The sequence below is a fragment of the Rana temporaria genome, chromosome 2, assembly GCF_905171775.1.
Source record: "Rana temporaria chromosome 2, aRanTem1.1, whole genome shotgun sequence".
Classification (NCBI taxonomy): Eukaryota; Metazoa; Chordata; class Amphibia; order Anura; family Ranidae; genus Rana; species Rana temporaria.
Window position 1 is genome coordinate 144,740,826 of NC_053490.1, and position 27,322 is coordinate 144,768,147.

Genomic DNA, 27,322 nt, shown 5'->3' on the forward strand with positions numbered 1-27,322 from the left:
ACAATGAGGAAATAGAGAACATGTTCTCTATTTGGCTCGACGAGGAACTCGTCGGCTTCCTCGGCCGAAAGTGTACACACGGCCGGGTTTCTCGGCAGAATTCAGCTCCGATCGAGTTTCTGGCAGAATTCTGTGTGTACGGGGCCTAAGATTTACCCCCAATCCCATGTTTTTCTCACACAGTTGAGAGGGAAAAAACTGATTCTGTTGAAAAGGTACTGTTATATTCAAGCTAAATCATATACTTATATGCTATTTGTTATAACATGATAAATGTATTATTTATCTATTTACTGTGAAATTACTGGTTGGAAGTTCTAACTTCAAACTTCAGTAATTTGTCCGTTAAGCCACCTGCTTGAGAACTGATTTTGAAAATATAGTAAATTACCTTAAAAAATATATATAATAATTATTTGTATATTACTTACTTATGGTAATTAACCCCTTGCCACTCAGGGCAATTCTGACACTTCTCCCCTACATGTAAAAATCATAATTTATTTGCTTGAAAATGACTCAGAATCCCCAAACATTATATATATTGTTTTAGCAGACACCCTATGGAATAAAATGGTGGTCATTGCAACTTTTTATATCACATGGTATTTGCGCAGCAATTTTTTTTAAAAGCATTTTTTTTGGGGGGGGGGGGGGGGGAATAGTTTCATGAATAAAAAAAAAACACTAACATTAGCATGATTTTTTTGGAAAATGTAAAAGATGATGTTACACCGAGTAAATAGATACCTAACATGTCAAACTTTAAAATTGTGCACACTTGTGGAATGGTGCCAAACTTCAGTACTTATACATCTCCATAGGTGACGCTTTAATTTTTTTACAGGTTACGGGGCAGATCCACATAGATCTGCACCCGCGCAGCGTATCTGAGATACGCTACGCCGCCGTAACTTACCCGGCTTTGGTTTGAATCCAGAAAGAATTTGCGCCGTAAGTTACGGCGGCGTAGTGTATCTCTCGCGGCGTAACGGCGCGGAATTCAAATGTGGCGAGTAGGGGGCGTGTTTCATTTAAATGAAGCGCGTCCCCGCGCCGAACGAACTGCACATGCGCCGTCCCTAAATTTTCCGCCGTGAATTGCGCTAAATGATGTCGCAAGGACGTCATTGGTTTTGACGTGGACGTAAATTACGTCCAGCCCCATTCACGGACGACTTACGCAAACAAAATAAAAAATTTTAAATTAGACGCGGGAACGACGGCCATACTTAACATTGCGTACGCCACCAGATAGCAGCTTTAACTATACGCCGAAAAAAGCCGACTAGAAACGATGTAAAGGAATGCGACAGCCGCTCGTACGTTCGTGGATCGTCGGAAATAACTAATTTGCATACTCAACGCGGAATACGACGGGAACGCCACCCAGCGGACGCTGAAGAATTGCATCTAAGATCCGAAGGCGTACGAAGACGTACGCCTGTCGGATCTAACCCAGATGCCGTCGTATCTTGTTTTGAGGATTCAAAACAAATATACGACGCAGGAAATTTGAAAGTACGCTGGCGTATCACTAGATACGCCGGCGTACTTTCTTTGTGGATCTGCCCCTTTATGTTTAAAGTTACAGAGGAGGTCTAGTGCTAGAATTATTGCTCTCGCTCTAACGATCACGGCGTATGAAACCTGTGTGTATCTGGCTCTGATACTAGCCAGTGCCTTACCAGCCACTGACCTCACCGCACATCCCTGGAGTGGGGTGCCCAATGATAAAGGAATTGTGCCTATAGATGCGTGGCCAGATCGTCAGGAAGAGTATTGTTCAGCGCTGTAGTTTTGGTGAGATTTATATGAAGGGCCAAGATTAGACATGTGCATTCGTTTTCGTCCGAATGCATTTTCGTCCGAATTTCGGGTATTTTAACAAACGAAAACGAACGCGCAGAATGCGAAATCCGAAAGATCCGACATAAAAAAATGCTTTTTTTTTTTCCGTTGATACAACAGTTTGATATAGATAGGAGATTTGACATGACGCTGACAATAGGAATCTGTGTCTATCGAACCTGTGGTCGAATGTCCCTAACCTTAACTCTATTAGTCCAAGATAATTCTACATAGAGAGGAAAGATTCGACACTATAGAGACAGTGTTGGGGTAGACCATTCAACATGAACGATGAAGATTCGACGAAGCAGCGAAAAACATACAAATGTCGAATCTGTCATTGAAGGCCTATGGTGTCTGTCGAAAGTTCTAAGAAGATTCGACAAGCAGCTAAACTGCACGACGCTGCGATCGTACATTTACAAATGCTTGGCCCATAGGCTATAGAAAAAATTGAATATTGGTTGACTAGTAATAATAATTTATAAATATTATTATTACTAGTGTCATACAACATCAGAATTCTACTATAGCTTGTAGGCGGAACATTTGACCGGAAATGTACAACTGCGGCGTCGTACAGTTTAGCTGCTCCGTCGAATCTTCTTAGACAGACACCATAAGCCTTCAATGACAAATTCGACCTTAATTAATTTGGATTTTCTGACGAATGCATTTTTTAACAAAACTAAATAAATAAAAACTAATTTCGGGAGTAACTAAATAAATGTATTTTTCTGACGAAAACTAAATTCCGAAACAAAATATTTCAGTGTGCCCATGTCTACCCGAGATGGCTGAAAAATTATGAAGAGTAATAATAGGATTGCTGAGGACCAGGAGGGCGTTGTCCACATACATTTGTCTTATAATGGTTGCCTGCGTAAAAGAATGCTGTAAATGTCAGGGTTGTAAATGAGGGTCATGGCCAGTGGCTCCAGCGCAAGAATAAAAAGTGCTGGGGACAGTGGACAACCCTGCCTTGTACCTTGGAAAATCGGGAAAGGCAAGGAAAAAACCTGGCATACTTAAGGGAAGCTGTGGGTGACGAGTATAGGACTTTAATCCAAGCCTGGAAGTTACCTCCAAAACCCCACGTGTAAATGCAAGTCCCAAGAGATCGAATCAAACACTTTGTATATGTCGAGGGGCAATAAAAAGCCTGGTGTCTTACGTTGATGTAAGATGTGGATGAGATGTATAACCTTGCGGATGTTGCCCCCCACCTGCCAGCCTGAGACAAGCCCACCTGGTCTCTGTGTATGAGGCTTTGAAGATATTTGTTGACACAAGTGCTCAGAACCTTCCCCATAATCTTTGGATCCACGTTCAACAAACAGATGTGTCTGAATGCATCCATCTGCACAGTGGCCTCATCTGATGTTTTAGGAATCATAGTAATAAAAACTTTGAGGAATTTGGGGGAAGGCTGAGAACTCTGTTTTAAGGAGTTAAAATATGCAGCAAGATGGGGAGGCAAATTTATTGTAGTAAATGCCTGAAAACCCATCTGAGCCAGGCAGGGCCGATCCGCCCTATAGGCTCACTATGCAAGGCGCTTAGGGCCTTGCAAAGCTGCGAAGGGCCCCCCAAATTACTAGAGGCCCCGCCTGCTGAGAAGTCATTTTCGCCACCTCACCCCGCTTCTCAACTCGCTGGCTGCATGGGAGAAGAGGTAAGAAGTCAGCACCCCCCGCTTCTCAATTTAATGTAAGATGTCATTTCCGACAGCAGAACACCCCCTCCCCCCGCTTCTCAACTTTCTTTAATGTGATATGTCACTGTCATCAGCACCCCCCGCTTCTCATTTTTAATGTGCCATGTCATTTTGCTTAGGGCCCCAGGGAGGTCAGGATCGGTACTGGGGCCAGGGACCTTGGAGGGCTTTAGCAGCTTAATAACTCAGGCAATTTCCTCCTCCGAAATATATGCATTCAAATCGTCTATGGCTGCAGTGGGTAAAGAAAGGAGATTTAGATACTGAAAGAAGCTCTCAGCAGGCGGGTCAAATGGGTTTGGTTTCCCATATAGAGTGGAAGATTGCAAAGTCCACCATAATCTTCATTGGGTTGGAGGTGAGACCACCACCCCTGGTATGTAACGGTATGGCCTAAACAATAATCTTGCGGGGTCCAAAAACATATACCAACTTCTAGATAGCCGCTTGCACTAATCACGTTCCATATGACCGTGTAGAAGAAAATAAAAATGAAAAGAGAAAGTGCTGCGCTGTCTTAATAATGTAAAGTGATAACCATAATAAATTACTCTTTCCCGCTATGCAATCACAAATCACTATAAATCATGTACTCAAATATTTAAAAAAAATAAGATAACCAATGTTTAAAGTGCCCTAGTGACAAAACTTATATCAATAAAGTGACTCTGTGCAACGATATACTACAATATTTGACCTCTTATCATATATAGTAGAGACAGTCCTTTTTTTAGGTGCACAAAATACTGGGATACAGTTGTGGGGAAGTTTAAAGCAGGGTTAGGTTATAAATAAATATCCCAAGCTTTGAACATCTCATGGAGTACTGTTCAATCCATCATCCAAAAGTGGAAAGAGTATGGTATAACTGAAAACTTACTAAGACATGGCTGTCCACCTAAACTGACAGGTCGGGCAAGGAGAGCATTAATCAGAGAAGCAGCAAAAAGGGCCATGGTAACTCTGAAGGAGCTGCAGAGATCCACAGCTCAGGTGGGAGAATCTGTCCATAGGACAACTATTTGTCGCGCGCGACCCACAAATCTGGCCTTTTTGGAAGAGTGACAAGCAGAAAGCTATTGTTGAAAAAAAGCCATAAGGAGTCCCGTTTGCAGTTTACAAGAAGCCATGTGGGTAACACAGCAAACACGTGGAAGAAAGTGCTCTGGTCAAATGAGACCAAAAATAAATTTTTTGGCCTTAAAGCAAAATGCTATATTTGGCGGAAAACTAACACTGCTCATCACCCTGAACACACCATCTCAGTGAAACATGGTGGTGGCAGCATCATGTTGTGGGGATGCTTTTCTTCAGCAGGAACAGGGAAGCTGGTCGGAGTTGATGGGAAGATGGATGGCGCCAAATACAGAGAAATCTTAGAAGAAAACCTGTTAGAGTCTGAAAAAAACTTGATACTGGGGTAGAGGTTGACCCTCCAGCAGGACAATGACCCTAAACATACAGCCAGAGCTACAATGGAATGGTTTAGATTGAATAGTTTAGATCGAAGCATATTCTTGTGTTAGAATGGCCCAGTCAAAGTCCAGACCTAAATCCAATTGAGACTCTGTGGCAAGACTTTGCTGTTTCCAGATGCTCCCCAGACACTCTCCGTCCAATTTGACAGAGCTTGACCTATTTTGCAAAGAAGAAAGGGCAAAAATGTGACTCTAGATGTGTAAAGCTCGTAGAGACATCCCCAAAAAGACTTGCAGCGAAAGGTGGTTCTAAAAAGTATTGATTCACACTTTTCAAATTTTTATTTGCAAAAAAATGTGAAAACCATTTATAATTTCCCTTCCACTTAACAATTATGAGCCACTTTGTGTTTGTCTATTACAGGGATATGCTCGATCACATAAAATCCCAATAAAACATATTTCTGTTTTTGGTTGTAACATGACAAAATGTGGATTGGGTCACCTAAGCTTTTTATTACTTATGCACACTCATTTGCAACAATGACATCACAAAAAAAGAGATTCAATGACATACTACATTTATTTTAAAACCCACCTACAGTCTCACACTTTTTTTTTTTGCTCTTTATAATCTTGTATCCCTTTATATTATACATTTTTAAGCAATATATCTTTTTTTATAGTCTACAATAGTTATGAACATTGCACAAATTCACAGACTGTACAGCCCCCAACCCCAGTAATTGTTGTCTAGATTATCAACATCCAATAATCAACATCCCACTTTTGATCGGTTTGATAGAGATCTTCAAATAATAGATACATATCGGATTGTGAGTATCTATGTATATTATGACTTTTACTTTAACAAGATTTTTCTTTCAGAGGAAATGTACTTACTTCTCTTCCCCAGTACTGTATGGCATAGATGAGTAGCAGCCAAACTCCTCACCATGTCTTTACACAGAGCCGAGGAAAAAATTATGTATTTCTATTTTTTGGACTTCAGTTGGGCTTTAACGTTTGGTAACCTAGGAGTTTATTTTACCATGGTCATCTCCTTTCATGCTGGCAAATCCAATACAAACATAAAAACCCAGTACATGACATAATGACATAATAACGGATGCTTTTTTAATATTTGATATGGTTAAATGATACACATATTTCTGATATTTATATCAGGTTCATCTGAGATTCCTCAGGAGCTTTATCATGTGTTATGGTCTCTTAATATGCTCAGTAACATGTTTTTCACCTAGAATTTCTTGAGTTATTACAATAATCTCTTGTCCTTAACTATAAATCAGCTATCCATCAGGAAATATTGGTATCTTGATTGCCCGCTCAAAATCCGCCCAATTAACCTTCATCGTCATGAAAGATATGAAGCACAAACCACAAATACAAGCTGTTTTTATGAGTAATGGTCACGCAGCCTGCTACCATCTGAACGGGAGCCTTTGGTAAGTAAAAAGAAGAATGATAAATTTAAAAAAACAATCTTGAAGTAAAGAACTGAAGGAAAGATGAAAAGCATTAAATCAAACTAGAGTGACTGGAATCATTTAAAAAGCAACACAAAATGTAATAACAAAGATTTGCCAAAGTATAGTAAAACCTTGGACTGTGAGCATAATTTGTTCCAAAAACATGCTTGTAATCCAAAGCACTCGTATGTCAAAGTGAATTTCCCCATAAGAAACAATGGAAACTCAGATGATTCGTTCCACAACCATTTATTCATAAGTCCTTCCGTTTATAGTCCATGTAAAAAGATTATAGCAATGTGATAGGTTGTGGAACTGTAAAATGTCCATCCATAAATGGAAGCCTTCACAAGGGGAATAAAAGCAAAATCCAGCAGGAGCTATAGAATATAAAAGAGGAGAGAGGCGCCTTCTAATGCCCTGTACACACGATTGGAATTTCCGATGGGATAAAATCCGATGGAATTTTCCGTAGACATTCCATTCAAGCTGTCTTGCATACACCCTGACCAAATTCTGACCGTCCAAAATGCGGTGATGTAAAACACTTCGTCAAGCCGAGAAAAATTAAGTTCAATGCTTTTGAGCATGCGTCGACTTGGTTCTGAGCATGCATGTTTTTTTCTCTGTTGGAGTTCCACACAGATGATCGGAATTTCCGATAGGATTTCCATCGGAAAAAAATAAAACATGTTCTACTTCTAAACTAAGAAGGTAACAAGTCTGACTTTTTTCATCGGAAATTCTGATCGTGTGTACAAAGCATTAGTGTAGAAATATGGTTACATTTAATGAAGGTACAACATTTACATGGTAAAGCTGTCCACATAGAACATGCTCCGCACCGCCGGCTCCGCACCGCTGGCTCAAGGAGCGGTCTATCTATGTGGACAGCTTTACCCCAGATGCCAGCAAACTTAGATGTGCCTCTTTTAATCATCAATCACGTGAGTTGTTAAATGTTGTACCCAGGGCCATCTTAATAGCGTCATGGGCCCCAGGGCAAAGTAATGCTCTGGGGCCCCTACAATGATGACAGTGCAGGTAAACAGACATTACGTAGGTAGGAGGCAGACTGCCTCCCCTTTGTATCTATCACTTTTACTGCCATCATGGGGCCCCCAATTTCGGGGCAGCGTGGGCTCAAGGACCAGCTGCTTTGGGCAAAGTGCAGGGACCCCCCATGCAGCTGGGCCCCCTGGGCAGTGCCCAGGTGTGCCCTCTCATTAAGACAGCCCTGGTTGTACCTCCATTAAATGTAACGATATTGCTACACTTAGAGGCACCTCTCTTCTCTATTTACACTCAGTTGTATTGTGACGTTACTTGTATATCAAGACATAAACAAAATTAGCTTGTCTTGCAAAACACTTTCAAACCAAGTTACTCTCAATCCAAGGTTTTACTGTATTAGCAATCAGGATGTAGTGAAACTTTTAATACAAGGGGCTTTATATTGCCCTGAAACACAGGCAATTACAATGACAATATACCATATTATTATTTTGTAATTAAATTACCATATTTTCAATCATAAATCATTGATAAAAAAAAAAAAATATTTAAAAAGGAGACAAAGTAGCATTTTAAAGACTGTCAAATAGTTATTGTAATTTTTGCATTTTACATGTAACTCCCATGAGACAGCAGAGGGATAATTTCAGTGTCATCAGACTGGGGAAGGGTAATGTGGGTATCTTCTGATTGGGGCATGGCTTTTTTGGGGTGAATATTTGTTTTCATTTTTATAGTATAGAAAATCACATAGAGATCACATATTTAAATGGCTCCAAGTTTCAAAGTAGATTCCAGCCTGACCATGTATGGAGAAAGGTGGTTGTGCCTGGTTACAGGGTATTCCATGTGCATTATGTCATATATGATGCCTGTCTGCATCCAGTGAGAGTAGTTTGTCTATTTCCATTGACGGATATTTTATTGGGGGCATATGTCAGTAAAGAGGTGGGTCTATGGTAGTTTCCTCACTGCAGGAATATGGGGGTACAGAGAATGTATTAATTAGTCCAGGGGAAGTGGGGACAGCGTGCCATCAACATGTAGCTTTAGGAATTAATTAATAGTCATATGTGTCTTCGGTCCAGGGGACGGGACGGTGGAAAGTGGGTGTTACCTGTTGTGGGGAAGCACAAATGTAATAGGTCTAGGAGAGGAGGAACATGGCTGCCAGAGTCCATTGATGTTTGACAATGAACACTGTAGCTTAGAAATGACAACAGAAACTACCCAAATTACCCTGATCAAAAGTTTACATACCCCAATTCTTGCCCCCTTTAAAATCAATGACAGCTTAAAATCTTTTGTGCTATTTGTATCTTCTCAGATGGTAAAGCTGCCCAAAAAGCCTCCAGTTCCTGTAAATTATGGGGCTGTTTTGCATGAACTTCACATTTGAGATCTCCCCAGAGTGGCTCAATGATATTGAGGTCAGGAGACTGAGATGGTCACTCCAGAACCTTCACTTTATTCTGCTGTAGCCAATGACAGGTCGACTTTGTGTTTTGGATCATTGTCATGTTGGAATGTCCCATGCGCAGCTTCCTGGCTGATGAATGCAAATGTTTCTCCAGTATTTTTTGATAACATACTGCATTCATCTTGCCTTAAATTTTGACCCAATTTCCTGTGCCTTTGTAGCTCACACGTCCCCCAAACATCAGCGATCCACCTCCGTATTTCACAGTAGGAATAGTGTACCTTTCATCATTGGCCTTGTTGACTCCTCTCCAAATGTAGCGTTTATGGTTGTGAGCAAAAAGCAAAATTTTGGTCTCATCACTCCAAATGACTTTGTGCCAGAAGGTTTGAGGCTTGTCTCTGTGCTGTTTGGCATATTGTAAGCGGGATACTTTGTGGCATTTGCGTAGTAATGTCTTTCTTCTGGCGACTCGACCATGCAGCCCATCTTTCTTCAAGTGTCTCCTTATTGTGCATCCTGAAACAGCCACACCACGTTTTCAGAGAGTCCTGTATTTCACCTGAAGTTATTTGTGGGTTTTTCTTTGCATCCCGAACTATTTTCTTGGCAGTTGTGGTTGAAATCCTAGTTGGTCTACCGGATCGTGGATTGTTTTCTACAGAACCCCTCATTTTCCACTTCTTGATTAGAGTTTGAACACTGTGTAAACTTTTAAGCATAACTGTATTTCTATATACAGGCATACACAACTTTTAAGTACACAATGGGGTTTATTTACTAAAGCTGGAGAGTGAAAAATCAGGCTCACTTCTGCATAGAGGCTAATGAGCTTCTAACCCCAGCTTGTACAATTAAGCCTGGTAATAAAACCTGGAAGCTCATTGTTTTTTTATGCAGAAGTGAGCCTGATTTTGCGCTTTAGTAAATAAACCCCATTGTGTACATAAAAGTGGGGTATGCCTGTGTATATATATATATATATATATATATCAATAAAATATTTTTTGTGATGACATTTATCAAATCTGCAAGAGGTATATCTTGCCAAATAACACTTATTTTCTATGATACATGAAGGCAATTGGATCATTTCTCAAAATCCGTTATTTCTGATTAGGGTTTACAGTTTATTTAAAACCGTAAAAAAAAAAATATGTAAAGCGTTACTGGTTCTTAACATTTTCTAAATCTCTTAATTTTCAAACTATGTAGGCATGAATGAACCAGAAGCAGTTGAATTTCCATCACATGTTTTGTATTTTTTATGGCTGGCTGAATTAAAGCGGGGGTTCACCTAAAAATATATTTTTAACATTACATTCAGCCGAGTTGTCCTAATGACAATCGGCTGTTTTTTTTTCCCCCCGTACATACCGTATTTCACCGCCGCTTCCAGGTATGTCTTCTGCGGGACTGGGCGTTCCTATCTGATTGACAGGCTTCCGACCGTCGCATACAGCGCATCACGAGTTGCCGAAAGAAGCCGAACGTCGGTGCGGCTCTATACGGTGCCTGCGCACCGACGTTCGGCTTCTTTCGGCAACTCGTGACGCGTAGTATGCGACGGTTGGAAGCCTGTCAATCAGATAGAAACGCCCAATTCTCGCAGAAGACATACCCGGAAGCTACGGTGAAAATACGGTATGTACGGGGAAAAAAAAAAAAAAAACAGCCGATCATTAGGACAACTCGGCTGAATGTAATGTTAAAAAATTTGTTTTTGGGTGAACCTCTACTTTAAGTACAACATAAATGTATCTATATTTTTATTTTTGGAATATTGGGGGTATGATGATCCATATAACATGGAACTTATCTGTGATATCTAATATCTTTATATTTAAAAGCAGGGCTAACTAAAATACGTATCAGGAACAACGAGCTGTGAGCAAAATGAATAAAGGCAGTCTATTACTGAAAAAGACATTGAGGATTACTGAAAAAGACATTGACCTGGATTATTAATAGTGTGCGCTAGTGTTATTGACCACGTGATGTTCCAGTGGAGTGCCGATCACCTTCCTCAAGGGCCACTGACTTTTATTTTGTTTAAACCATAAAAAACTCAAGCTCAGTACCTCCCTCAGTGATTGATTGTACATACATATAATATAATATATATAATACTCTATATACATTACATGCATAGTCACCTAGATATAAATGGCTCAATGATCCAGTAAAGTCCAATACTAGACATGAATAATCTGATGGAATCACAACATTCTGTGAGATTTAAAGACTTTAACAATGTGAATTGCCATGATGCTTGTTGTACTACTTATTACCAGAGTGAAAATTGGATTTTTGCAAAACCTGGTTAATTCTCTCTGGAGTATACTTCCAATGCGGGCATTATCATAAATAAAACCTTTTTTTTCTTCTTATGATCTGTGACTTTCAAATGCATATGAACTGTTTTCTGAATAACAACAAATAAGCAAAAGGAGATAAAAATCATATGAATTACTAACTTGGAAAAAAAGGCATTTCTGAAGTAAAACTGCAATGCTTTTCCATGTCTTGAGATTTGTCCCAGAGGCACTAAGTGCCAATTGCACTTAATCGAATTCCACATGGCACAAGGAGAATAAATCTAACTTGACATCTACTATTCCTGAGTGTTCATTCACAATGAAACGAGAATACAAATTAGACATTTAAAACTCTATATAAGTGCTACGTTGCTATAGAACAAAAGAGAGCTTGTTAGAAAACATACAGTAGTGTCTTAGATGCACTGTAATGTTCATCAGAGATTTAAAACATGCCCATTCAAACGTTATTGTACTTTGTGCTTAAAGTTGGAGAATTAAGATCAAGGCTCTTCTTCGTGGCTCAGCTTGAGTTGTTTTATCTACAGTTAGTAAATATTATACACTTTCTCCTTAAGATGAACTTCACTCTACCTAAAGCTAAATGTGGCCTCTCTAATAGGTGTCCTTGTATGATTTGAAAAGACAACGGGGCAGATTCACGAAGATCTGCCCCGGCGCAGCGTATCTGAGATACGCTACACCGCCGTAACTTACTTTTTTTGGTTTGAATCCTGGAAGAATTTGCGCCGTAAGTGGCGGCGGCGTAGTGTATCTCTCGCGGCGTAACAGCGCCTAATTCAAATCGGCGAGTAGGGGGCGTGTTTCATTTAAATAAAGCGCGTCCCCGCGGCGAACGAACTGCGCATGCGCCGTCCCTAAATTTCCCGCTGTGCATTGCGCTAAATGACGCTGCAAGGACGTCATTGTCTTGACGTGGACGTAAATTACGTCCATCCCGATTCACGGACGACTTACGCAAACAATTTTTTTTTTTTTCAAACGCTGGAACGACGGCCATACTTAACATAGCAGGTTTAACTATACACCACCAAACAGCAGCTTTAACTATACGCCGGAAAAAGCCGACTAGAGACGACGTAAAAGAATGCGACGGCCGCTCGTACGTTCGTGGATCGTCGGAAATAGCTAATTTGCATACTCAACGCGAATTACGACGGGAACGCCACCCAGCGGACGCCGAAGAATTGCATCTTAGATCCGAAGGCGTACCAAGACGTACGCCTGTCGGATCTAACCCAGATGCCGTCGTATCTTGTTTTGAGGATTCAAAACAAAGATACGACGCAGAAAATTTGAAAGTACGCCGGCGTATCAGTAGATACGCCGGCGTACTCGCTTTGTGGATCTGCCCCAACATATTTACAAATCCAAGTAGTCCAGCATAGTCTTCCCTGTACCCGAAGTTCTCCTTCTATTTCTCGCTTCCACTCCACCATCTTGCACCTCCTGTCATTAGGAGACAGCTGTTACTTCCTGATTTTTACAGCTGGTCCCCAGATGACACGCTATGTAATCTCGCACATGCGCAGACATGCTGCACATCTCTCTGCCAGGTGGCAAGTACCCGAATGTTGCCCAGTTTTTAAATCTCACTATATTTAATCTCTTACTGAAACACTGTCTCCTGGAATGCAGGTGGCTGATCACTGCATCATCCTCGCCTGGACAAGAAATCAGGAAGTGGCAGGCTGCACCACCATTTTAAAATAAAATTAAAAAAGTAGGTATTTTATTTGAACAAACTTAGAAAAACTAACTGTGGTTGTGTAAGAGGGAGGGGAAGAAAATAGAAGAGATGAAGTTCATTCTGAGTTGGAAGGTCTGCTAAAACAACGTAATTGTGACATTTATAAACTGCATAATATCTACAACTGCTACTATAAAAATGAGTAGGACATAAAGGGACCATAACAATTTCATATTTCACTTGCAATGAGACCCTAAAAGATCTTACACTCCAAATTTGAAGAGAATGCATGTAAAGGTTGGGTAATATACCCTAAGTAGTTGACCTGAGTTAGATCCCTTTTACACTGGGGTGGGAAATGCGGTGGTGGTATAGCGCTGCTAAAAATAGCGGCGATATACCGTCGGAATTGAAGCGGGATTCGGCCACTAGAGGTGCGGTATTAACCCCCGCTAGCGGCCGGAAAAGGGTTAATACCGCCCACAATGTGCCTCTGCAGAGGCGCATTGCGGGCGGTATTACCGCGGTTTCCCATTGTTTTAAATGGGAAGGTGCGGTGAAGGAGCGGTATACACACTGCTCCTCTCAGCGCTCCAAAGTTGCTGCTTTCCCACCAGTGCATCGCCTCAGTGTGAAAGTCATCGGCTTTCACATTGAGAATGCTGGGCAGGAGTTTTTCAGGCGTTATTTAGGTGCTATTTTTAGTGCTAAACCGCCTGAAAAACTCCTCAGTGTGAAAGGGGCCTTAGTGAATAGTTGTAGTGAATCTAGTTTTTTTTTTAAAAGACGTGTGCAAAGTGTATAGATATTCTGAAGGATCAGTGAGAATCTGGCCACATTTAGAAAACTGATTTCAGGAAAAAGGTTACATCATCTTCAGGATCTCTTGTTTTAATCAGAAAGACAAGCAACATGAGTTTCTAACACAAAGTTAATCTTCCAATTGCCATAGTTAAATGAAGAATACAAACAGATATCATCAATTTTCAATATAGCATTACCTAATTGCGGGCTCTGCTTCTGTGTTTTCTAAATTACATTTTAATGAAATAAACCAAAATTCAATTAGTTTTTACTTAGCGAGATCCAAGACCCAATCCATGCTTGGATAGGCCGGCGTAGGAACACTCTAAATAATGAATATAATTAGAAAAGTTCAATATAAGCCAGTATTGTTCATGAAAAGTGCTGTGTATCAATATGTTTTAAAAAAAGCTGGGTTGATTGACACGTGATATACAGATTAAAGATAGTCTAAGATGAAACGCCTTATATAAAATAGAAAAGTAATAACCTGTCTGAAGATGAAAGAGAAAGCTGATGGCTCACACTCTTTTTACAGATATGCCGTTAACAAATTGATTGTTCTTTGTGTGTGAAGGATGGTCATTAAAGAAGATTCTCTCTTCAGGCAGCACAAATAAATAATCTTTTAAAATTCATGTTTTGATTTATAGTGATTTAATATTTGAACCCGATAGTTTTAGGAAAATACACCAGTGCTTTATAGCAGCAATCACCACACTAATTTACTTCTATCATATGCATTTAAAACTTAAAGCCCAATTTCAGTTTGGGCAAATAAGATACAAATAGATTTTCTAAAAGCCGGTAAAAATAAAAGTAATTCTAGCTGCTATTCTCACCTCTTCTGTCGCCCAGTTTCATTCTACCAAATTCTTGTGAGCCCGGGAAGTCAAGATTATGCCTTCTGTTCGTGACATATAGGAGAATGCTGCAGAGAGGGGAGCCATATCATTATGTGGTGCTGCCCTCTGCAAAATTTAAGATCCACCCAACGCGAAGGAAGAATAAAGTGAGGAAGGCATGTAATTCCACTTGACCGACTACACCCAAAAAATGATGGGCCAGATCCACATAGAAATAGATCGGCGTAGAGAGATACGCTACGCCGCCGTACCTTACCTGGCGTTCTTTCGAATCCTCAAAGATTTTGCGCCGTAAGTTACGGCGGCGTAGTGTATTTCTAGCGGCGGAATTCAAATCGGCGATTAGGGGGCGTGTATCATTTAAATGAAGCGAGTCCCTGCGCCGAATAAACTGCGCATGCTCCGTTTCTAAATTTCCCGCCGTGCATTGCGCGAAATGACGTCGCAAGGACGTCATTTTTTAAACTTAGACGTGACTTGCGTCCATCCCGATTCACGGACGACTTACGCGAAAAAATGCAAATAGGAGGGGGACCTTGCGAGTCTGGAGTTGGGCTTTTTCTCTCTTTTCATAAAACTTGAAAAACGTCACCTTTAGAAATGTTTAGTAATGACATGCTACTAACATATACTTATAGATAATCGCAAGCTTTTTATGCTTTGCATACCTTTTTTTTTCTTGTCCTTCCCATTCTTATCACAATTGCCATTTTCACTAAGGGCAGATTAATCCATCTTCCTGGAACTCTGGGTCTGCCTCCTGGAACATGTGACAGGAACTTCACATAATGCAGCTGTAAGGTCCTGTTAACATCACCAGTGCTTTGCTCAACCAGGAAGTGGAAAAACAGTACTTGTAAGTATACACCAAAAAAGTTGCAACAAGCAAGTTTATTTATCTGCTTATTCCATTTGGTGGACTCTTTAACCACTTTCCGCCCAGCCTATAACAGAATGAAGGCAGGGTGGTGGTTCTGTTATCCTGACTGGGCGTCATAAGATGTCCAGCAGGATAACTGCCAGCGCACGCACATCGCTGCGATTGTTGTTGCGGCGTGTCCGTCTGACAAACTGCTACACCGATCTCGATAAAGAGCCTCTGATGGAGGCTCTTTACCATGTGATCAGCCGTGTCCAATTATGGATGATCACAATGTAAACAGGAAGAGCCGTTGATTGGCTTTTCCTCACTCATGTCTGACAGATGCGAGTAGAGGAGAGCCAATCAGTGGCTCTCCTAACAGGTGGGTTAGTGCTGATTGTTTATCAGCGCAGCCCCCCCATGGATGCCCGCCCAGGACCACCAGGGATGCCGCCAGACCACCATGGATGTCCACAAAGGTATAACACCCTGGACCACCAGGGGATGGCAATCAGTGCACAGGCAGATGGCAATCGGTGCCCATCAGCAATGCCTGCCAGTGCCAGTGCCATCAGTGATGCCTATCAGTGCCATCTATCAGTGCCACGTATCAGTGCCCATCAGTACCACATATCAGTTCCCATCAGTGCCTAGCAGTGCCGCCTATCAATGCCCATCAGTGCCCAGCAGTGCCGCCTATCAATGGCAACCATAGGTACCCATCAGTGCAGGCTTTCAGTGCCCATCAGTGTTGCCTATCAGTGCCACCCATGAGTGCCCATCAGTGCCACCTATCACTGCCCATCAGCGCTGTATATCAGTGCCACCCATCAGTGCCACCTATCAGTGCCCGTCAGTGCCGCCGTATCAGTGCCCATCAGAGAATAGTGTTTGGGTACAGTGTAGCATGACTGCGCAATTGTCATTTAAACAGCGACAGCGCTGAAAGCTGAAAATTGGCTTGGGCAGGAAGGGGGGTAAGTGCCTGGTATTGAAGTGGTTAAATATATCATGTTTAAAAGTTCAATGAGTTTACAAAAATGAATGTTAGAAATTCTAGCTCAGTCAGATTTAGGGCTTCTAGGTAGGACTGTGGTCTTATGTCACCTAATTCGTTGTTGTATAGCCTCCATCCCATATCCCCAAGTATGGGTGAGAGTGTAATACAGGCTAGCTTGCAGGCTCATTAATTATAAAGAGCCCTCTGACTTTTCAGTTTTTATCTTGAAGGCAATTCTACTATCAAAATCTATGCTAGAACAAACAGCATCATGCTAATAAGCTTAGCACCAAAATGGCAAGAGTGAGTACGGTAACTAAATATGAATTCATTGTAGCCTATTTACATACTCATTACTGTAAGCATGCCAGTGTAATTCTAATTAGATCCTAATTATTCATAATGGTTCTTGCTGTTGTGTAGCCAGACAGACTGTTGAGCCTTAGGGTCATGATTTATTCTTTGTATATTATGCTCCTAGTGTGGGCTTCTGTGGCTATGGTTACAGTATAGAGAATTACTGAATAATGCTTAAAGGCAGCTCTAGGTAACACAGGAGACAGCAGATAGACACTGCTGGGTCTACTTACTAGGACATTTAAAGGGAGCCTATACCCTTCCTTAAGCCTCGTACACACGACCGAGTTTCTCGGCAAAAACCAGCAAGAAACTTGCTGTTTTTTTTTTTTTTTTTGCCGAGGAAACCGGTCGTGTGTACACTTTTCGACGAGGAAACTGTCGAGGATCTCGTCGCGCCAAAAAGAGAGCATGTCTTCTTTTTCCTCAACGGCAATGGAGAAATTAGGCTCGCTGAGATCCACAACAGCCTAACAAGGAACTCGACAAGCAAAACTATGTGTTTCGCCCGTCGAGTTCCTCGGTCGTGTGTACGAGGCCTGACACTTTTAAATGTACCAATGAAAAGGCATCACAATATATCTGATATTACATGTAATAACTAGGAAAGATTCTTCTGTGGCACTCTCTCAATTTTGATTCACTTTGTAGCTGGGGTCTGATTTTCCCTGACTTTGTGGATAAATCCTGGTAACTGCCATTACACAGTGCAGTAAGTCAGTAATGGCATTGCCATTGGAACAGGGTGGAGCTTTGGCCAATAAACATAATAGTGGGCAACTTCTGGTGTTGACTTTTAGACTTGACTTCAGAGCCCATGCAAACCATGGCACTCCGGAAATGCATGTTACACGTGTTCGTGTACTGTGGTGATTCATTGTGAATGGCACCTCAACTCACCTGCTTTGCAGTGCACTGTGCTGGTGAAGATGTTGCAGGTCCAAAACTGTTTTTTGTAGGATTTAATTGGTATTGTTTATGGCAAAGAGAGTTTTGCTTGCATCACATTGAATATTGTACCATCACGGACATACACTAATTGAATTAGCACTTGCACTTTATAAAGACACTTTTATATACAGAGGGCCATATTCTTAGAGATCTCTGGCGGCGTAACGTATGTCCTTAACGTTACTCCGCCGCAAGTTTAACTGGCAAGTGCCTGATTCCCAAACCACTTACCTGTAAACTTGCGGCGGCGTAGCGTAAAGTCCACCCGCACAAGCACTCCTAATTCAAATGATCCTGGTAGGGGGCGTGGATCATTTAAATTAGGCGCGCTCCCGCGCCGATCGTAATGCGCATGCTCAGTCGGGTAAATTACCCGACGTGCATTGCGCTAAATGACGTCTCACGGACGTCATTTGTTTTGACGGTAACGTAAATGGCGTCCATCGCCATTCACGGACGACTTACGCAAACGACGTTAAATTTTCAAATTTCGACGCGGGAACGACGGCCATACTTAACATTGAGTACGCCACCTAGGGGGCATGTTTATCTTTACGCCGCGTATCGCTTACGGAAACGACGTAAAATCACTACGACGGGCAAGCGTACGTTAGAGAATCGGCGTGACTAGTCATTTGCATATTCTACGCTGACCGCAAAGGAAACGCCACCTAGCGGTCAGCGTAGATATTGCAGCCTAAGATGCAACAGCGCAGGCCGTCGTATCTTAGGCATGTTTAAGTGTATCTCAGTTTGAGAATACACTTAAACATAGGATGGCCTTAGAATCGGACTTACGTCGGCGTATCTGCTGATACGCCAGCGTAAATTCTTTGAGAATATGGCCCAGTATTTGCAGTTGCTCTTTTTTTTTTTTGCATATGATTAATAATTTATGTTGATTTTTATATATGAAATAGTGGCAGAGTGTGCTAGGGAGGTGCTGATAATTTAAGAACCATAAGAAGTCCATATATTTTTTTAGAAAAAATATATATTAGTTTGGAATTGTCTATACAATTGTTGAGTCTTCATAGACTTGTGCTGCAATTGTATTTATCTTTACTATTTACTAGCAATTCACTAGAATTAAGCGGTAGCATTCTAAATTGAAGTCCACAATTGTAAAGTCATTTTTGTGGTGCTGATTCCTCTTTTTGTAGTGTCAGAAAGGTTGTACCCTCATTGAGAAAGGTTCCTAGATCAGAAGTATGATAAGTATTCATCAGAAAAACGGGAACAAGTCCCAGTAGAACCAGTATGTATTGTGTACCTCTTTTTTGTCCCTGATGTTCAATTTGTCCAATGTCATTCACCCAGGCAAACCATTGGGACACTGTAAGAGGGGATTGTTGTTTCCACAGGCAGGGAATGCAGGCCCTGGCAACATTTAATACATTTTTTAGCAGCGTCTCACATTATCTTTTACTAGACATTGGAGGGAGAACAACTATTTTATAGGAGGTTAAGAACTCTTCAGCCATAGACGGGCATGCATGTGTGTTTACAGGTATTCTTTTTTTTTTTTTTAAAGATATTTTTATTAGGTTTAAAGCGGGAGTTCACCCCAAAAAAATGTTTTAACATTAGATTGATGCTCATTTTGTCAAGGGGAATCGGGTAGTTTTTTTTTAAATCGAAGCAGTACTTACCGTTTTAGAGAGCGATCTTGTCCGCCGCTTCCGGGTATGGTCTTCGGGACTGGGCGTTCCTATTTGATTGACAGGCTTCCGACGGTCGCATACATCGCGTCACGAGTAGCCGAAAGAAGCCGAACGTCGGTGCGGCTCTATACGGTGCCTGCGCACCGACGTTCAGCTACTTTCGGAAAATCTTGACGCGATGTATGCGACCGTCGGAAGCCTGTCAATCAAGTAGGAACGCCCAGTCCCGCAGCCCATACCCGGAAGCAGCGGAGAAGATGCATCTCTAAAATGGTTAAGTACTGCTTCGTTTGTAAAAAAACACCCGATTCCCCTTGACAAAACGAGCCTCAATCTAATGTTAAAAAAAAGTTTTTGGGTGAACCTCCACTTTAAAAAAAACCAACAAACAGAAAAACATACAAAAAAAACACCAGACAACCTGGTCATAAACGTTAGGCAATACACTCAAACATAGAAAAATAAACTGACATCAGTGCAAGTTTACAGGCATTCCTATTGAAGTCTAATGCCGCGTACACACGATAATTTTTTGGCATGAAAAAAAACGTTGTTTTTTAGCATGTCCAAAAAACAAAGTTTTTCCAACTTCATCATTAAAAACGACGTTGCCCACACACCATCGTTTTTAAAAAATTATGAAAAAAGCGCGGTGACGTACAACACGTACGACGGCACTCTAAAGGGGAAGTTCTATTCGCCTTTGGGCTGCTTTAGCTGATTCCGTGTTAGTAAAAGACGATTCGCGCTTTTCTGTCTGTTACAGCGTGATGAATGTGCTTACTCCATTATGAACGGTAGTTTTACCTGAACGAGCGCTCCCGTCTCATAACTTGCTTCTGAGCATGCGTGGGTTTAAAACTTTGTTTTAGCCCACACACAATCATTTTTCACAACCCGAAAAACAACATTTTTTAAAACAACGTTAAAAAATGGCGCATGTTCGAATTTTTTTGGGGGCGTTTTTCAGAAGCGTCGTTTTTTTCTCATGCCGCAAAATGATCGTGTGTACGCGGCATAAGATCAAAAACACCCGAATACACCCAAAATAAAACTCATTTACTATTTTGAGCATAAGGCATAGAGCATATGGCAACTAAATGTATATGTGCGAACAGGGACAATTTGAAAGAATGGGATTCTGCATTGTCATGTGTAGGGAAACAAGCAAAAAAAATGCTCAAGCATTAATGGAGGCTTAATGCTACTTTGTAACACACAGAGAAAAAAAATTGGTGTAAATATTTAGGACAACATTCAGATAAGGTGAAGTCAGGTTGGGGAGAACTCACATTTTCACAGGCTAAAATCCCTAATAACGTGTTTACCTACATGAGCATTTAACACTGTAAACGCAAATGTAATTCAGATTTTTTTTTACAGAATTTTTACATTTATCGATATCTATAGCAAATGGAGCAACAGATCATTTTTAATAATGATTTATTGCTGGCCACTGTCAGCCAGAAATAAATCATTATTGCAGTGATCTATTGCATAAAGAGGGTGGACAGACTGCTTTAGCTTTGCCCTAACCATGGTACTGACAGAAAGTGCCATGGTGTCGCTTGTGACCTAACTTATCCTATGCAGACACAATGTGGTCTGTAACAGGATTGAAAGCTCATGAGCTCATCAGTTTAGCTTCAGGGCTTAGTGAGGTTTCAATGCCTAAGCTGACCAGGACCCGTTGGAACCTCTATACCCCAGTGACATTTTAAAACTGTGCTGGGACATATAGCTTTTACCCGAGTGCAGTTTTAAGTGATTAAAATGACTGCATTTGTGGAAGCATGTACAGTATGTCAGAAGCCACTCCTATAGGGTTAAACAATTTAAGAGGCCATTCATACCAGTGGCTGCTCTAGAACACAGCCGCTGGTGTGTGGTAGGATCATAGTGGTGCCGATGTGCCAACAAAGTGACATTTCATTATGTTCTATTGACCTTTGATTTCCTGGCTCTGCTGCTACTATGGCCAGTATGAGGTTTGTGGAGCAGCCACAATCTGGAACAGATGTGCATGGCAACTAATCAACTTCCATCTTTCATTTTCAATGCACAGCTGCTTCTGATTCTGTCTGCGCTAGTTTTGAGAAATTCCCCTCAATGTACAGAAGAACACAATGCACTGTAATGCAGTGCACCCTGATGCACATGCATAGCTCCCAACTGTCCCTGATTTTGAGGGACTGTCCCTGATTTGGAGCAATGTCCCTCTGTCCCACTTTCCTCCTCATTTGTCCCTCATTTTGATCTGATCTATAGAGTTGTATATAAAATGCACTTGTTATCTATCAAAAGGTGTTTTCCAGCCCTAAATCTTTCATCTGATTTCTAAATTGCTGCATTTGTAAATTCCAAAAGCCAATATAAAGGAATAGTAGTGGTAAAAAAAGCACTTGTGGGTTTAACCAATCTTTTTTTGTGTACAATTCTCCTTTAAGGGGGCGTAAAAAGGGGTGTGTCCTATGCCTGAATACTTTTGCTGATAGGTGTCCCTCATTCCCATCTCATAAAGTTGGGAGGTATGCACATGGATTGTGCACTAAATTGCTTAAAAAATGATTGTATGTGTTTTTGATTCGCAGTGGGGCAATGGCAGCTAATGACAGACTAAGCTGCCTTACAGCCTAACTCAAAATGTAATTTTACTTAAAAAAGGTGACCTGTAGAACATACCACTGGCCACCACTGTATCTAGTATACATAGATATGGAACAATACACAGCTGTGGCCAAAAGTTTTGAGAATAACACAGATATAATTAAAAAAAAAAGTCTGCTGCCTCAGTGTTTTTAGATCTTTTAGTCAGATATTACTATGGCATACTGAAGTAAAATTACAAGCATTTCATAAGTGTCAAAGGTTTTTATTGGCAATTACATTAAGTTTATGCAAAGAGTCAATATTTGCAGCGGTGACCATTCTTTTTCAAGACCTCTGCAATTCGCCCTTGCATTCTGTCAATCAACTTCTGGGCCACATCCTGACTGATGGCAGCCTATTCTTGCAAAATCACTGCTTGGAGTTTGTCAGAATTGGTGGGGTTTGGTTTTGTTCACCCGCCTCTTGTTCTCAATGAGATTAGGGTCTGGGGAGTTTCCTGGCCATGGACCCAAAATGTCAGTGTTTTTTCCCCCAAGCCACTTAGTTATCACTTTTGCCTTATGGCAAGGTGCTCCATCATGCTGGAAAAGCCATTGTTCCTCACCAAACTGTTCTTGGATGGTTGGGAGAAGTTGCACTCAGAGAATGTTTTTGTACCATTCTTTATTTATGTGTTCTTAGGCAAAATTGTGAGTGAGCCCACTCCCTTGGCTGAGAAGCAACCCCACACATGAATGGTCTCAGGATGCTTTTCTGTTGGCATGACCCAGGACTGATGGTAGTGCTCACCTTTTCCTCTTCGGAAAAGGTTTATTTCTGGATGCCCCAAACAATTGGATTTATAAGAGAAAATTACTTTACCCCAGTCCTCAGCAGTCCAATCCCTGTACCTTTTGCAGAATATCAGTCTGTCCCTGATTCTCTTCCTGGAGAAAAATTGCTTTTTTGCTGCTCTTCTTGACACCGAGCCATTCTCCAAAAGTCTTCACCTCATTGTGCCAGTAGATGTACTCACACCTGCCTGCTGCCATTCCTGAGCAAACTCTGCACTGGTGGTGCCCTAAACCTGCAGCTAAATCAATTGTAGTAGAAATTAATATTTGTGTCATTCTCTAAACTTTTGACCACGGCTATAGAGCTAGAAGGAAACTCTGTGAACAGAAGGGGAGGAAGAGAACAGCGCTTCTAAGTGTAGTATTTAAAAGAACACTTTAATAATAAAAGTTAGCAACTCACAATGGAATAAAAGAAAAAAAAACATTGTAACACATGAAAGTCTTGCTCTGTGGCAACCAGGGAAAGTCTGAGGCCCCGTACACACGACCGAGTTTCTCTGCAGAATTCAGCCAGAAACTCGATCGGAGCTGGATCCTACCCAGAAACTCGGTCGTGTGTACACTTTTCAGCGAGGAAGCCGACGAGGAACTCGTCGGGCCAAATAGAGAACATGTTCTCTATTTCCTCGTTGTTCAATGAGGAAAGTCGGCCCACCGAGATCCTCTGCGGCTTCAACACTGAACTCGACGAGGAACTCGATGTGTTTGGCACGTCGAGTTCCTCGGACATGTGTACGGGGCCTCACTGTGCCTGCATCTCTGTAGTCCAGCTGGTGGTTCATGCGGGTGGATTCCAGCACTGACAGCTTGGTCTGGATTGCTGAGAACGCGTAGGGCTTGAGGGCTCGGAGATTACATCACTACCGGGTCAGGAGCAGAGGAGACAATATAAAGTATATAGTCGTTTTAGGCAGGTGTGAAAAAATCACTGTAAATTAAGAATGCTTTCAGAAATAGAAGTGTTAATAGTTTATTTTTATTCATTAACAACATTGTAAGTAAATGAACAGAAGAGATATCCAAATCAAATTGATATTGGATGTGACCAACCTTTACTTTCAAAACAGCATCAATTCTTCTAGGTACACTTGTAGTTTCTGAGAGAACTCGGCAGGTAGGTTGTTCCAAACATCTTGGAGAACTAACCACAGCTCTTCTATGGATGTAGGCTGCCTCAATCCTTCTGTCTCCTCATATAATCCCAGACAGACTTGATGATGTTGAGACCAGGGCTCTGTGGGGACCTTTGTTCTTCTTTACGCTGAAGATAGTTCTTAATGACATTGGCTGTATGTTTGGGGTCGTTGTCCTGCTATAGAATACATTTAGGACCAATCACACGCCTCCCTGATGGTATGGCATGATGGATTAATATCTGCCTGTATTTCTCAGCATCAAGGGCACCACTGATTCTGACCAAATCTGAAACTCCATTTACTGAAATTCAGTCCCAAATTGCAAGGAACCTCCACCATGCTTCACTGTTGCCTGCAGACACTCATTATTGTACCGCTCTTCAACCCTTCACGAAAAAACTCCTCCTCTCTTGCTACAGCCAAATATTTCACATTTTGACTCATCACTCATCAGCTTAGCCTTGCTTCCACGTCCTATGCATGAAAACATAGGAACTGGGGTAGGAAAATGAATTAAAGTTTGATCCAAAATTTAGGGGCCCAATCATTCTTTTGGAAATGTTCCAGCGGATTTTAACATTTTCCAATAATTTTCAATATTAAACATAATTGTTTCCGATTTATTTCAAATACTGCTCATACTGTACTGTGCCTGCAAATTTTATTTAAGCTTTTTTCAAATTATCGACCTACAAACAATTAGAAAATCATTTGTTCAAAAAAACATTTTTTACAACATGTTCATTCTTTCATTTTTGATCTTGAAACCAAACTGTTGCAGTAAGCACATTAACCATACGAAAAATCAAACTAGTGGTCTACTGACTGATTTTTCTTGCAATTTCCAACCATTTCCTATACGGGTATGGCCAGTTTCAGTAAACTAAATAGTTCATTAGGAGCCATCTTGGTCAAAAAGAACAATTTAAAGTGGAATAAAACTTGGAGTTAGGTTTTAAGATGCTTTTGCGTAACAGATCGCTAAAGCATGAATCCAGCCTAAATGCATGATCTGTGAAGACCAAGGCAAAATTCAACACATTGCAGATGTCTGAGAATCAAGAATAATAAATGAGTGGACCTTACCGAAAGTGAATTTAATCAACAGTTTACTAAACATGATAAAAACTTTGAAGCACAATCATTTATAGTTAGCAAAGAGCAACTTAAAAAATTAGTCAGTCAATCCCAAAATCTTCTTATGTAGGGATTTCAAGCTTATCGGCATGTACTTTTAAGGCGCGTACAACAGAAACCGGCCAACATTCGACCAGTGTGTACAGCAGCCTGTCGGACAGAAACTGGCCTAACAACCAGCTTCTGTCAAAAGGGCATGTTGGAAAACCAGCATCTGATCAGCGCTAGCAGCCAATGGCAGTCCCCCTGTAAGAACACAAAGGCACAGCAAGGGAGATTGCTGCACTAACATCTCTTAGTACAGCGACCTTTCAGGTTTTTTCCTTTAGCCACTGAGTTGAACGGAAAAAAAAAACTTCTGGGGCCAGATTCAGATACAATGGCTTAAGTTTAGGCGGGCGTAGCGTATCTCCTATACGCTACGCCGCCGTAACTTAGAGAGGCGAGTACCGTATTCACAAAGAACTTGCGCCCTAAGTTACGGCGGCCTAGCGTAAATGGGCCGGCGTAAGCCTGCCTAATTCAAAGTAGGCTGGTAGGGGGCATGTTGTATGGAAATGAATCGTGACCCCACGTAAATGACGCGCCTGCCTAACGAACGGCGCACGCATGCTCAGTATCACGTCAAATGTTCTCCCTAAGTTACGCCGGCTCAATGTTTAGTCGACGTGAAAGTAACCTACGCCCATCCCCATTCACGGACGACTTACGCAGACGTTTTGGACAGTCCATACCTTAACATGACTTACCCCTGCTTTATGAGGGGTAAAGTTACGCCGGTTGTACGCCTTACGGAAACAGCGTATTTTAATACGCCGGGCGCAAGTACGTTCGTGAATCGGCGTATCTAGCTCATTTGCATATTCAATGCTGAAATATACGGAAGCGCCCCTAGCGGCCGAGTAAATATGCACCTAAGATACGACTGCGTAAGAGACTTACGTCCGTCGTATCTTAGATAAATTCTGGCGTATGTGATTCTTTGAATCAGGCGCAGAGATACGACGCCTCACATTCGGACTTACGATGGCGTATCTGGAGATACGCCGTCGTAAGTCCTTTGTGAATCTGGGCCCTAGTGTGTACCTAGCATTAAATCTACTTCTTTTAATGTCTTCACTGTTTGCCTATGGGATTCCTTTACACATCTTAAGAAGTGATACACAAATGCAACAAGCCTATATACATAAAACTCTATGTCAGTTGTGTGCTTTACTGCATGTGCAAGGACTGGTCAAAGTAATTTTGAAATTGCTATTACTGCTCCTTTCAAAATATACCAAGTGCCTAATGGAAGCCTGGGAGAAAAGCCAAATCTTTACCAATTGATACTATCAATTCACCTTTCTGACAAGCAGAGCTCCCAATCCCAGGATTACTACCATGGCAGTGTATGCACTTGTGCTTGTCTTCAATGTCAACACATGAAAAAAGAACCAAAGAACTATACTGTTTTGCATCTTATTTAAAAGATAGAGTTTTCTGGTCAATAAGGATATTCACATTACATAACATGTGTGCATTACTGGTGTTTTTCAGTTACTTTAGTTAAGAGGTCTTGTATGTGGCTGTAATTTACAGCAGAGTAAAATATGGTTGTCATTGGGGAATACATGAGCCACAGATGCAGTGTATTTTTGGCCATACAGAGTATTATAGAAGACACGTGCACACCTATACACGTGTAGCGCTCACCCCCGAAGGGATTCCCCGAAGGGATCGGCCTATTTAAGTTACCTTCTTGACTTGGTCTAGGGGTGATAGCTGTGAGTGTGAATAAAGAGCAAGTGTCCAGACGTCAATTGAGTTTTCAATGCTTTATTCCAAGGCCCAACATGGCCAACATCAACGTGACACACAACAGAGAAAGTTGATGAGCGCAGAGAAACTTTAGTATCAGGCCTTGGATATGAAAGAGAGCAAGCCTGCTCTCAGCAATAATGTAACCCAATTCGTCGCCACCACAATCAGGGTGGGTAAAGTGCCCCCGGATAGGCGTCTATCACAGGCCTGGCAGCCGGAGCGCCACTTAATAATCACTGGGAGGAACAGGCCTCTGCCACAGGCTTGACAATTTGAGATTTGTGAAATTAGATTGAGTGAATCCTCCCAGTCAGTTCAGATAGTGTCACCCACTGACAGCTTGAGCATACCTGT

General features: G+C 41.4%; 1 protein-coding gene across 1 annotated transcript in view; it reads left to right on the forward strand.

Moving 5' to 3' along the window:
- Positions 1–27,322, forward strand: part of ERICH6B (glutamate rich 6B) — a 53,763-nt gene that overhangs the window by 6,755 nt on the left and 19,686 nt on the right. The window contains exon 2 of the mRNA XM_040341272.1: positions 6,300–6,455. Coding sequence (XP_040197206.1) covers positions 6,367–6,455 — 89 coding nt within the window. The 5' untranslated portion in view covers positions 6,300–6,366. The remainder of the gene's footprint in view (positions 1–6,299; positions 6,456–27,322) is intronic.